The 14,025-nt window shown below is 39.0% G+C and overlaps 2 protein-coding genes across 4 annotated transcripts; both read left to right on the top strand.

Moving 5' to 3' along the window:
• The first annotated feature begins 2,008 nt into the window (after positions 1-2,008).
• Positions 2,009-6,205, top strand: LOC105343560 (eppin). Of its 2 annotated transcripts, none has more exons than XM_066084101.1 (4): positions 2,009-2,161; positions 3,619-3,772; positions 4,129-4,200; positions 5,974-6,205. In XM_066084101.1, the coding sequence occupies exons 1-4, from the start codon at positions 2,123-2,125 to the stop codon at positions 6,168-6,170; spliced, it is 462 nt and encodes a 153-aa protein (XP_065940173.1). In that variant the 5' UTR covers positions 2,009-2,122; the 3' UTR covers positions 6,171-6,205. The 2 variants fall into 2 exon arrangements, with proteins under 2 accessions (XP_065940173.1, XP_065940170.1); XM_066084098.1 differs by having other exon boundaries at positions 3,616-3,772.
• Positions 6,206-6,864: 659 nt separating this feature from the next.
• LOC136275321 (uncharacterized) lies at positions 6,865-14,025 on the top strand. 2 transcript variants are annotated; one of them, XR_010713888.1, is made up of 3 exons: positions 6,865-6,995; positions 7,348-13,576; positions 13,929-14,025. XR_010713888.1 is itself a non-coding variant. In XM_066084077.1 (2 exons), exon 2 carries the CDS (start codon positions 7,452-7,454, stop codon positions 13,374-13,376), a length of 5,925 nt encoding a protein of 1,974 aa, XP_065940149.1. In that variant the 5' UTR covers positions 6,865-6,995; positions 7,348-7,451; the 3' UTR covers positions 13,377-13,891. The 2 variants fall into 2 exon arrangements, 1 of the variants encoding a protein (XP_065940149.1); XM_066084077.1 differs by lacking the exon at positions 13,929-14,025 and having other exon boundaries at positions 7,348-13,891.

Below are 14,025 nucleotides of genomic sequence, written 5' to 3'. Positions count from 1 at the left end.
GTACATTTGTGGCCTTAACCTCACCACGTTTTGCTTAGGATTTAAATTTGAGTATGAGTCTAATCATTAGGACATAATGGATCTATTATTTGCAGGTTCAAGGTAAGACCCCTGCGCAGCCTTTCCCCGCCCCTAGCTGTCCAGTCTTGCTTAGAACCAAACCCAGACAATGCAGCCTATAGATGGGTTCTTTTTGTGACTGTGATCAAAACAACGTGAGGTATAGCCATGATGGAGAATCTCATTTTAAACGTATTGTATGCAAACGTAACAGAAAACACATGTATAAATTGATACCGGATCTAGCCCAACAAACTTGTCTTTTTTCATTTAAAAAAAATTCAGACACGGTATATTTCTTCAAAAGCCACAACTTCGAAGTCTAAAAGTAACGGGACCTTTTTTGTTTTAAAGAATCAATGAATACATTAAGAATGCTGTTGAATCTAGTATTTGCTTTGGTTCTGACAATAGTACGTTTCGTTTTTTATACATGAAAACGTTATACATTTTCTATATATATATATGCATGACTATTATTTCTCGAGCTAATAAACCAAGAAAATAAAATAACAGTGCATAATTATTAGTAGTAGAACGTATTGTGAATGGATTAAAATATGAATGATTGAAAATTCTAAATTTCATACAGATTTTATACTTGTTTATTTTTTTTTTTAGAATATTTTAAAAAATAGCATTTTTATAATGGATGAAAGACTGAACACAATCACGTATACAGAAAAAAATTGTTATCTCTACATAACATTTTCTGTCCTGTGTCTTTCTCCCTCATTTTTTTGTTGAAACGATTTGCGTTCAACTACAAACTCCTACCTCTGACAATAATTATTATGAACTGAAAGTAATTAATGTTGATTGTTTTGTAACCATCTACATTTCTCAAGCAGTTATGTAATAATAATAAATCATGTATTTATTTTTGTGACTTGATGAATTAAATTAATTAAATAATAAATTAATTATCATAATTATCTACAAAAATAAAGCCAATAAAACTTTTTATTTTTTTAAAAGGGAGTTTTTTTTTTTTATTAAAAACTCTTTAAAAAACTGTTTAAAATTTATATGAATTGCACGTGTAAAATTCATTTAGGAGACCAATTAATTAACATTGAATTAATCTCTGCAAGTCCATTTCACCAGTTCATTGACAATTTTATTTTATTTTCCTAACTGTTATTCCTGTTTGATAGCATGGGTCATTGGATACGAGTTATTTAAGGTTGAGCACGATGATCTGAAATATATCAGGATAAACTTTATTATTGTTCAGCTATAACAATTAGCTTGCAAATGTTTATTCTTATTAAAATTCATCTATGAAAGATGAACCCGATCGATAGTAATCAGTGATCTTCTAGACATCCTCTCTTTAACTTCTTTTAGCATAAAAGCATTTATATATATAATTTAATGACTTTTGTCCCTTATACGCGGATGTAAGAGGTCGCATGGGGGTTAAATTATTTGAATTAGCGTAGTAAATTGACTGAAAATAGGCCTCGATCCCCACGCCTTGTCAAACAGAATCATTCTTAAGATAATGTTCTGGATCCGCACATGTCCCTCAGTAACACATTTTTAAGACAAGGGTGAAAAAACGTAGAATATTCTTATGTTAATTAAGCATTACATTACGGGCTAATTTTAACATTTCGTCCTTGTTACTTATTCTTGTACTCTAAACTAAATGTGGTTTGAAAAGGGAATTTTATGATGTACTTTTTTTTCTAAAACACTTGTTAAAATTTATGCTACGTTGCACTTGTAAGATTTAGCAAGGAAATCGAATAATTAACATTGAATTCATCTACGCAAGTCATTAATTCTGGGGAAAAAAATGCTGTCCTTGACGAAAACTGGAAAAATAATAGATGTCCATCTTGCCCTTAATTGCTGTTGCATAATAGTTTTTAACTAATTAAGATCTTGTTCTTTTGCCAAAACATTAAACGTATATAATCTGCATGTGAATAATTCATGGTTGTTGTGCTTTATGACTGACCTGAATGATTCATAAAAAAATCCCGAAAATATAAACTTAAAAAGGCAAAGAATTTTTAATATTCATTCACTTAAGAAACTTAGATTCGTAGACATGCTGTTGATTGTGATATGTACTCTCCTTTTTGCATTGGTAAGTATCATTTTTACTTTAACTTGTGCGGGTTTAATCATAAAATTGTAATTTTAGTACACTTTTTTCATGAAATAAATTAAAACCTTAAGCAGTGTTATTTTTGTCACTTAATGAATATTTTTTATTCAAGTGCTTATAATCAAGATTTATTACATGTTTATCTCAATATACGATGAATATCACTCATGGGATAAATTTTTAATATTCCACTGTGTGTTCTTACGCCACGTGACGTCATATTTAAACATTACGTAGGTTAAGGCTGTTGATTGACGTAGAATGAAAAATTCAAAAATAAATTTAGTTGAAGTGTGGAGTTTTAAATGTAAAGCATTTAATGCTGTTTTAATTTTTTCATGAATTGTTATAAAAATGCTCGAAAATGAAATTTTCATTTATTAATCTTCAAGGAACTTTTTTCCATGCGTAAAGTTGTTGACGTCTTGCAGTAGATGTGTTGTGCGGCTCACAATTATAATTTTTACAGAAAGGATTGAGGTTTAATAAAAGACATGGTAAAACATGTGATAAAAAGAATCTCTCATGGTTTGCGATGGTATACGATTTTTATCCAACTCGTTGTGTGTTGTCTCTCTCCTTGCCAAGGCTCGGGGATAGAAAACACACAACTCGTAGGATAAAAATCATTTACCATCGCAAACAATGAGAGATCCTATATTTATTTAACGATATTTTTTATTTCACAAAAAAACTTGTATTAAAGAGACTTACATTTACACTGATTATCTCCACTTCCTTCTCTTCCTTTCTAGCTCCATTTGTTACCACCAAATCTTTTGCAAATATTTAATGATCATGTGGTTGAAATTTAAAATTTTTAAGAGGTAAAAGAGTTTTCCTTTAATAACCTTCTTTGTGTTGTACGACTTTTATTTTAGTTCTTAAGTAGAGTTTTAAGTACGTTTTATGACAATGTTTACAGTTGATCAAGCTAATGGTATCTAGGGTCAAAATTTTAAACGGCATCGAAAATAATGCTTAATTAGATAATTGACATAAAAAGCCGAAACAAACACGTTGAAAATATCTTAAACGTAGCGTTTTTTGAAAACATTTTCAGATCATTGAAAGTTCTCGAAAAGTTTCAGACAGGAAAAAACCCTGCCAGAATTCTGAATACTTTTAATTTCCAATATTTATTCTGGGCTTTGATTTTATCGGCGATGCAATTTTTTTTCTTGCAAAAAAGTTAAAGTTATTTCAAATATAATCCGATAAAGCAAACCAAAAAAAAAAAAACTCAACAAATGCTTAGATTAACTGCGAATATAAAAATTATTCTTTTCATGAAGATTGATAGGTTAAAACAAAACCCATTATGTGCTTATATTGAAGTTAATTGAGGTTAACAAATTCAGGATGTAATGTCAGATTAAATCGTTGTTATCTAACATTAATTTAACCTTTGTTGACCTTTTTGATTTGTTTAGCAGGCACAAGGTCAGAATACAGGATCGCCTTTCCCTGCCCCCTTCTGTCCCTATGGACTAAGGACCAAACCTGGACAATGTAACCTACAGATGATCTCCCCCTGTGATTGTAATCTTAACAACATCAGGTGTGGGCATGACGGTGAATGTCCCAGCAGTAAGTTTTCCTTCTTTTTTTCCAATTGACGTCATCTTATTTATAGAAAGGTGAACCCGTAAGGTTAATACAGAGTTAAAGATATATATTTTGATAATTATGCCTTTTCTATTTTAAAAAAACCAGTTAAATGTTTAATAATTATTTTTCTAAATTATGGTTGATGAATGTTCTGAATGATTTTGAAAATCAACCTTTTTAATTTTTTTTAAAGTTTTTAAAAAAGTCAATCCTACCATGCTGTTTATCATTTTCTACAATGCTTGGTATTTGTGTGTTTAATGGGCATATGTCAAAAGGTTGTTTTTTTTAATTTTTTTTTATATAAAAATAATATCTCTAAATTTTCGTTACAGACTACAAGTGCTGTTCATGGGGATGCGGGTGCAGAGATATGTGTGTTCCTCCGGGGGTCACTGAGTGGCCAGGTATGTCTTAATCTCTTTACCCTTATTCTATACATCAGGTATAAAATGATGATTGTACACCTAGTAAAACAAAATGTAGAATATGATGGGTTTTAAAGAGTGATTATGAATTTTTTTCGTAATCTGTAACGTAATCTTTGAAATTAGACTTTATTTGCTTACCTTTATGCTATATCAGGAAAACAAAACCCTAAAATTTGCATACTTATACAGAAAGGTGTGTGATAAAACGCTGATATAGAAATTTAGACAATCAATATGAATATATATTAAAAGAAAAATAATTTGAAAGGTGAATTCTGCTTTTTATCTAAAATAGATAACAACAGATAACAAAAATAATACAAAAGAGTTATATCAATGGACAGATTTGTTTCTCTTTGTCAGTGTTTATGTGGTTTAGTTGTAAAATAACTCTGAAAAAAACCCCGACCAAATGACAACACTTAACAATTCATTCGAAAGAGAGTTCATTGAATATCAAGTTATGAGTTTTGTTTTTGTGTTAAACTTAACAGATTAATTGATAACTGTTTACAAAATGTCAAGTCTATAACACTTTGCTATCAACCCATAAGAAAAAAATTCCCGACCGAATGACAAGACATAGAAAAGCATTTCTTCGTTTGAAAAACACTTTGCTATCAACCAATGAGAAACCAAACATTAACTTTGAAGGCTTATTTACTCAATACAATTCAGTGGCGTAACGTTCATTAAGGGAAATCAGTCTAGCAATTAACTACACTTAATTTTGTTACCTCTTAGTAGAATATTATAACATGAAACAAATTAGCTGTAATTCAAGACATGTACCTGCAAATAGTCGATTCTTTAATAATCCTAGCAATCATTCTTTTCTAGAAGGTTCTAGAATGTGAGGTTAAAAGCGAAAATATTTAAGGAGGCCGACTTTAGAATGCATTGCGCATGTTACTGCGCATTCTAATATAATATAGTTGTTTTATACTGCTTATGATTTTTTTTCGATATCATTTATAAAATTGAACACAATAAACAAAATACAGATAAAAATATTAAGATTTTTAAAGGAAATTTTTATTTTTAATACGATTTTTACGTTGTGCGGTAGGGGAGCATTTCCATTGCGCTTTTATGACGTTATGATAAAATGAAGCTTTGTAGGAGTACGTTATAAGAAATAACATAAAAGAAAAAGTAAAAATTGTACGCTGTTGAAATTTTATAAACAGAATGATGCTATCCTCGAGGATATTTTCCTTATTTTTGGAATGAATCCATTATACCAATCATCATTCGTGATGATCCAAATATATAGCAAAATTTGGTGCATTTTAATATTTTGAGATGGCCCCCACTAAAAACCAGACGGCAGAATTTTGTGTTTTTTACTTATAATGTAGGAAATGATATTACTTATCATATATAACAATTTCAGAAAAAAGCTATTGTAGTATTTTTTAAAACTGCTTTGATGTGCGGAAAATGACAGTTTCCTATATATTCCTATAGTAAATGTACCTCTATTTATAGATGGTCCCTAAAAAGAACCAGACGGTCGATTTTCATGAACCTTCGCATATAAACTAGAGTTGGTTTAAATTACATATGGTTAAAAAATAAAGAGTTATGCTATTGTAGTTTTTTCGCAAAAAACCCCAAATCGGCCTCCTAAAATTTTTGGAGAATTAAAGTCAAACAACAGGACTAAGTCCTTTGCAAGAGTACAATGCGCAGTTAATATTACAAGTCCATATATGTTACCGAAGGCTGTATACTTTTTGATTTCAGTTGAGCGACCTCTATCTTCCCGCTGTGAGCTGCCAGTAGTAGCTGGACCTTGCAAAGCACGCATTCTACGTTATTATTTTAACAGAAGAACAGGGCGATGCGAAACATTCTTTTACGGAGGATGCTGTGGGAATGCAAACAACTTTGAAACTTTGTCAGCATGCACCAGCATTTGTCAATCGAATTCTTACAAATAAGCCTTAGTTTAATAAAAAAGAAGCTTGCAAAGAAATGTTTTGTTTTGTTTAAACAATTTTGCTATATTCTTACTACTTGACAATTTATTTTTTAAAAGTTACAACATTAAATCTGACTTTTGGTGGACCCCATGGTATCTGAATTGTAATTGAATTATCCGGGAACGGTAATTGACAAGGTGACTGCCGGTTACTTTTCAGTTACCATTCATTCGACTGAAAGACAGAAACAAATTTATGACCACTCAGTGCTTTTGTTACCTCTAAGTCAAGTTTCAGTTACCACTCAGTCATTTTTCAGTTACCACTCAGACATGTTCAGTTACCAGTCAGTCGTGTTTGAGTTACCACTCAGTCATATTATTATACCACTCAGACATGTCTAGATTACCATCAAGTCATATTTGAGTTACCTTTGAATATGGTAAAACCACAAAGCTCTGTAAAGCTTTCCAGTTGTCTTGATTTAAAAAGTACATTCTTTCTTTGAAATAAAGGGACGTTTAAAAAGCGATGGCACTTGACAGGTGCATGGGCTAAGATACTTAAGCTATGTGAAGTGAGACGTAGCTAATCCTATCTGACAAGGACTCTCGGTAATTTGAAAGTGATTTTGAAAGTCGGGAGTGTTGATATATGCTACTCATAGGGGTCTAGCGTTATCTTTCTATTGTATAATGCTGGATATATGTCATGTTTCGTGTACATTTTATTTTTTGTTACGAAAGATTTGTCGTACGACTTAATTTTTTATGTTGGAAAACCGCGCCATACTCGATGTATGCACAACTCTGATTCTCTGTATCGAGGCTTGTAATCCACAGTGTAAGTCTTTTGACATTTGTAAACTAGGTTATTTCAACATATTTTTATGTGAATTATCTGTATGTTTCATGTCAGTAATGCTAAGCGATGCATATTCTTGAAATCTTGTATTTTATGTTTACCATGTGCTCGGTGTATGGGGCGCCATTTTGTCCATCATATTTCTGGTCATTTAATTTCGAGTTGCAGTTGATTAATTTACTTTAACTTGCTGTTTATCATATGAATAGACTGAATTCAACTGTTTAAATCATATGTGTAAGGTTTCATAATCTAATTGCAAACTCTGTCCTAATATTTTTTGTATGGAAACCTGTACCAGTCATTGATTGTTACTTTTTTTTTGTTACAGCTTTTTACCGTCGTCTGAGACGGTTATCTGTCTCCCAAATAAACTGATTTCACCGACACTTGTGAGTCCGACTTTTATTGGGGCAGAACAGTAAAAAGACTAGGATGTCTACCTCAGCAGAGCAGATCACTCCCGACTCAACAGAGGGCACCCAGGTCACTCCTGACCCTACAGAGGATGCCCGGGAATCACAGACGACTGATGGCAAGAGGCAGTACGTCACACAAGATGAAGAGGAGTATCAGGAAGAGTACTATCAGGATGAGGACTCCTTTGCCGACATCTTAGCGAAGAAGAGGGCTGATGTAAGCCGAGCAAAGGCTAGGATGGCATACACCGCCAGAGAATTGGAGCTCAGGAAACAACGAGTGGAACTCGATGCTGCAATGGAAATGCTACATCTCGAGAGAGAGGCTGCAGAAGCTGAAGCTGATTGTCAAGCCTTTGAATCGACCATGATACAGATGTCACCTATGAAGAGACGAACGAGTTCCTTAGGCGAAGTCAGCAACTTTAAACCAGGACAGGATCAATCCACTCCACGTCAACCTTCTGCATCGCCAGGACTACTGACCGGTACTTCCGATCCGACTCAACTTGACCCGGATGCACAACCCTATGTACCTGCAGCACAGCCTTTGGTTCCTGACACACAGCCGTCCATGCCTGTCGCACAACCGTACGTGCCTACTGCACAGCCTTATGTGCGTGCCGCACAGCCGTACGTGCCTACTGCACAGCCTCACGTGCCTGCCGCACAACCTTACGTGCCTGCCGCACAACCTTACGTGCCTGCCGCACAGCCTCATGTGCCTGACGCACAGCCTCATGTGCCTGCCGCACACCCTCACGTGCCTACCGCACACCCTCACGTGCCTGTCGCACAACCGTATGTGGCTGCCTCACACCCCTTATCACCACTTGTGACTGATCAGGGACCACAAGTAACTGATGTTACCCGATTCCTCCTGAGGAAGGACTTGCTATTCTCCAGACTTACTCACTTTGACGATAGACCAGAATCATACAGTGCCTGGAAACACAGCTTTATGTGTGTAGTGAATGAGCTTCAAGTCTTGGACTCCGAGCAGATGGACCTTCTTATCAAGTACTTAGGTCCGGAATCTAAGAAGCACGCAACAAGCATGAGGACATCCAACATCTTCGACATCTCAAGAGGACTAAGAAGACTTTGGGAAAGGTTGGATGAGCGCTATGGTGCACCAGAACATGTGGAAGCATCCGTAAGAGCCAAACTGTTGAGTTTCCCAAAGCTTGGCAACAGAGATCATCAAAAACTTTACGATCTGTCAGACATTCTTATGGAGATGAAGTTTTTGAAGGAGGATCCGAAGTACAGTGCAATGTTGGCCTATCTAGACTCATCCTCAGGGATTAGACCCATCATTTCAAAACTTCCGTATGGCCTGCAGGAGAAATGGACCAACAGAGCCATGAAGTACAAGCTTGAACATCAGACTGTGTTTCCACCCTTTGGTGTGTTTGTTGACTTCATGAAGGAGATGAGCAGAGTGAAAAACGACCCAAGTTTTGCGTATCACACTGACGCTAACCACAACGAAAAGCAGCCTATGAACGTTCCAAGGGGAAGAGTGAACACGAAGAAAACCACAGTGTATCAACCAACAGGATCCGGAAATCTGAACGAGCCGAAGCTTGATGTGTGTATAATTCACACCGGTCCGGGTGTTAAACACAGTGTCAATAACTGTCGAGTGTTTAAGGCCAAGCCTATTGAAGAACGTATGAAGTTGCTCCGTGAACACAGACTCTGTTTTCGGTGTTGTTCCGCAAGTCATAGGAAACAAGACTGTAAAGAGGCCATCATGTGCAAGGAATGCGGAAGTGAGTTCCACACTACGTCTCTCCATGTTGATTCGTCACCAGCTCCTACCACTGGAAGGGCCTCATCAGTTCATGGCGGGGAGGAGGCTCCTAGGCGTCAGCAAGTAACAAAAGAACAGCACGTCACAACCATAAACAGCAACTGCACAGAAGTAGGGAAGGAATTTAAGGGAAAATCTTGTGCAAGAATTGTTCCCGCGACTGTCACCTATGATGGAAGAGCTGTCTCTCTGTATGCTATGCTTGACGACCAGAGTAACAAGACCTTGGCTAAGAAGGAATTGTTTGACTTGCTGAACATCAATACAGAGACAATACCTTACCTGATGACGTCATGTTCTGGACAAGTGACAACCTTCGGGAGAACTGCCTCAGGACTCTATATTGAATCAGCCAGGGGTGAGACCAGACTACCCTTGCCGTGCACGTTAGAGTGTGATGAAATACCGAACAACTACCAAGAGATCCCTACACCTGACGTTGCTCTTCAGCACAAGCACATGCGGGATATAGCCGGCGACATCCTACCCATTGACGCTTCAAGAAAAATTCTGTTGCTGATAGGAAGAGACCTTCCTCAAGTCCACCATGTTCTTGAGCAGCGCATAGGACGTGACCACGAACCATTTGCACAGAGGTCACCCCTTGGTTGGACGATCATCGGCGACACATGCTTGTCTGGACAACACAGACCAAGAGCTGCGAATGTGTACAAGACCTTCATCACGGACAGCGGACGTGGAACTATTCTTGAACCATGTGCCCAGTACTTATCCGTGAGAGAGAAGCTTCCAACCAGAGATGTGACAAACAGATTACGGGTATCTGACACTTCATCTGATGAACACTTATTCAGACGCACACCAGATGATAACAAAGTGGGATCATCAGTGGAAGATAGGATGTTTATGGACATCATGAACAAAGAACTATTGATAGGTGAGGATGGAAAGTGGGTAGCTCCCCTACCCTTCCGCCAACCAAGATTACGACTACCAAACAACTATGAGGTTGCATTGAGACGTGCACGAGCCTTGGACGCAAGTCTCAAGAGGGATCCAGTAAAGAAGGAACACTTTGCGACCTTTATGACAAAGCTGTTCGACAACGATCATGCTGAGAAAGCACCCACTTCCAAGTCAACGCAGGAGCAGTGGTTTCTTCCTCTCTTCGGGGTCTACCACCCTCAGAAACCTCACCAGATCCGGGGCGTATTTGATTCCTCTGCGAAGTTCAAGGGAACCTCTTTGAACGACCAACTGCTGTCTGGCCCGAACCTCACCAACAGCTTGCTTGGAGTGTTGCTTCGTTTCAGGAAGGAGATGATTGCTGTCGTAGCAGACGTGCAGCACATGTTTCACTGCTTCACCGTCAGAGAAGAGCACAGAGACTTTCTCAGCTTCCTTTGGTACAAGGACAACGAGATCGGAACGGAACTAACAGAATTCCGAATGAAGGTCCACGTTTTTGGTAATAGTCCTTCTCCGGCCATAGCGACACTGGGCCTCAGGAAGATCTCAGAACTATCTGAGGAAAGCCATGGACCTGATGTCAAGGAGTTCATCAAGAGGAACTTCTACGTTGATGATGGTCTGACATCATGCTCAACAAGCCAAGAAGCAGTAGACCTGATGCGCAGAACCCAGGACGCATTGAAGCAATACGGGAACCTAAGGCTCCACAAGTTCGCATCAAACAGCGCGGATGTCATGAAGGCGTTTGAGCCACGAGACTTAGCACAGGACATCTACGACCTGAACCTTGATGAGGACCAGCTCGTGCAACGGAGTCTTGGTATGCGATGGAACTTGTCGAGTGATATGTTCGAGTTCCGCATCTCTACTGATGACAAGCCCACAACACGCAGAGGTGTACTATCGACAGTGAACAGCCTCTTCGATCCATTAGGCTTTCTCTCACCTGTTATCATCAGCGGGAAACTCATTCTTAGAGACGTAGTGACCTGTACCTCAGACTGGGATGAGCCGCTGCCGGACCATATTCTGGCAAGCTGGGAAGAGTGGAGTTCATCTCTGAAGGAGTTGGAGAAGATCCACATACCCAGAACAACCGTGGTACATCTTAGCAAGGCAGTAAGAAAGGAACTGTGGACATATGCGGACGCGTCAGAGAAAGCCATAGCTGCCGTTTCTTACATGAAGGTGTACTACGAAGATGGCTCTGCGATGACTGGATTTCTACTAGGGAAGTCTAAAGTGGCACCAGTATCAGGCCATACCATACCCCGTTTAGAGCTTTGTGCAGCTGTTCTAGCCATTGAGATATCGCAGATAGTCATGGATCACATGGACATAATGTTCGACTCGGTGAAGTATTTTTCCGACAGTCGTGTGGTATTGGGGTATATCCACAATGATAAGAGACGATTTTTTATTTACGTCTCCAACAGGGTCGAGAAAATCAGAAGCCTTAGTGAGCCGTCGCAGTGGAACTTTGTGCCGACACACCTCAACCCTGCTGACGAGGGCACTAGAGGCGTAGTTCCTAAGGACATTGGAGAGTGTGCTTGGCTTAGAGGAACTACTCACCTGCAGCGCATTGACGACGAAACCAAGGCAGAAGGGTTTCCCCTACAGGAACCTCTGTCAGACAGAGAAGTCAGACCTGTATGTTTGAAGACTGAGTGTGAACCTATGCTTGGAACTCAGAGATATGAGAAATTTTCCAGCTGGGACAGATTGGTCGAGGGTATCGCCCTGCTCCAGCGATTCATCATAAGCAGAAAGGGAGGTAAATCACAGATTTTACCGAAGTCCATAGACTACTCTCAAAGAGCAGAAAACTACATTATCAAGACAGTGCAAAGAGAAGTCTATTGTGAGGAGATTTACTGTCTGAGGTCCAAACAACCATTGCCGAAGAATAGCAGCATTCTTGCATTGAGTCCGTTCCTCGACGACGATGGTATTGTTAGAGTTGGTGGACGCTTAAGACATCTCAACGATGCGACTGTCTGCAAGAACCCTATACTGATACCGGGGAAGCATCACATTGCGACCTTACTTGTACGCAAGTACCATCAACTGGTGCAACACCAAGGGCGCCACTTTACGGAGGGAAAGGTCAGGTCCTGTGGGTTCTGGGTCACCGGCTGCAAGCGCCTTGTTTCGTCCCTCATTCACAAGTGTGTTACTTGTCGGCGACAACGTGGGAGCTTCGCAACCCAGAAGATGTCTGACTTGCCTACAGACCGCATACTGCCAGGAGAGCCACCGTTCACTTCGGTGGGAGTAGATATCTTTGGGCCCTGGGACGTCGTGACTCGTCGCACTCGGGGAGTTCCAGCCAACGGCAAACGATGGGCAGCACTGTTCACATGTCTGGTGACACGCGCAGTCCATGTCGAGGTAGTAGAGGAGATGTCCGCATCATCCTTCATCAACGCCCTGAAGCGCTTTACAGCCATACGAGGACAGGCAAAGGAGTACCGTTCCGACAGAGGAACCAACTTTGTTGGCGCTACCGACCCTCTACAGATCGACGCAATCAACGTGGAAGATCGTCAGGTCAAGGATTTCCTGCACTCTCGGGGGACAACCTGGATTTTCAACCCGCCCCATGCATCCCATATGGGTGGAGCTTGGGAGCGCATGATAGGGTTGACACGGCGCATATTGGACAACATGTTGAAGGATCATTCAGCACAGGGTCTTACGCACGAGGTACTTACCACCTTTCTGGCCGAGGCAAGTGCGATCATAAATTCTCGCCCACTTACCGCCGTTTCGTCAGATCCAGACTCGCCTTTTGTCCTTACCCCAAGCATTTTGCTTACTCAGAAGACGGATGTACCGACCGAAGCTGTATGCGACACAACTGCTAAGGACCTCTTCAAGGTACAGTGGAAGAGAGTACAGCACCTCGCCAAGATGTTCTGGGACAAATGGAAGAAGGAATACCTGCATACCTTGCAAGCGCGTAAGAAGTGGCATCATGGTCAACGTAACATTAGTGTTGGTGACATAGTGTTGTTAAAGGATGTTGAAACCCATCGCAACAACTGGCCGCTTGGACGCATTACTGCAACGTTTCCTGGCAAGGACAACTTGGTTCGCAAGGTTGAAGTACGTGTCAGCAAGGACGGCAAGACCACCTCTTACGTCAGACCAGTGACGGAACTCATTTTATTATTGGAGAACTGAATGTTTTCTGTACTAAATTGTATTCAAATCTTGTGTGATATAATTTTATATATCAGACGGGGAGTGTCATGTTTCGTGTACATTTTATTTTTTGTTACGAAAGATTTGTCGTACGACTTAATTTTTTATGTTGGAAAACCGCGCCATACTCGATGTATGCACAACTCTGATTCTCTGTATCGAGGCTTGTAATCCACAGTGTAAGTCTTTTGACATTTGTAAACTAGGTTATTTCAACATATTTTTATGTGAATTATCTGTATGTTTCATGTCAGTAATGCTAAGCGATGCATATTCTTGAAATCTTGTATTTTATGTTTACCATGTGCTCGGTGTATGGGGCGCCATTTTGTCCATCATATTTCTGGTCATTTAATTTCGAGTTGCAGTTGATTAATTTACTTTAACTTGCTGTTTATCATATGAATAGACTGAATTCAACTGTTTAAATCATATGTGTAAGGTTTCATAATCTAATTGCAAACTCTGTCCTAATATTTTTTGTATGGAAACCTGTACCAGTCATTGATTGTTACTTTTTTTTTGTTACAGCTTTTTACCGTCGTCTGAGACGGTTATCTGTCTCCCAAATAAACTGATTTCACCGACACTTGTGAGTCCGACTTTTATTGGGGCAGAACAATATAAT

This window comes from Magallana gigas, chromosome 1, assembly GCF_963853765.1.
Source record: "Magallana gigas chromosome 1, xbMagGiga1.1, whole genome shotgun sequence".
NCBI classification, from domain to species: Eukaryota; Metazoa; Mollusca; class Bivalvia; order Ostreida; family Ostreidae; genus Magallana; species Magallana gigas.
The sequence above is the reverse complement of the archived record's forward strand: the minus strand, read 5'-3'. Positions and strand labels throughout refer to the sequence as shown.

Coding starts and splice junctions, on each gene's coding strand:
- LOC105343560 (XM_066084098.1), top strand. CDS start 2,123: ATGCTGTTGATTGTGATATGTACTCTCCTTTTTGCATTG. Junction 3,773..4,128: donor TGACGGTGAATGTCCCAGCA/GTAAGTTTTCCT, acceptor TTTTCGTTACAG/ACTACAAGTGCTGTTCATGG. Junction 4,201..5,973: donor GGGGGTCACTGAGTGGCCAG/GTATGTCTTAAT, acceptor TTTTGATTTCAG/TTGAGCGACCTCTATCTTCC.
- LOC136275321 (XM_066084077.1), top strand. CDS start 7,452: ATGTCTACCTCAGCAGAGCAGATCACTCCCGACTCAACAGAGGGCACC.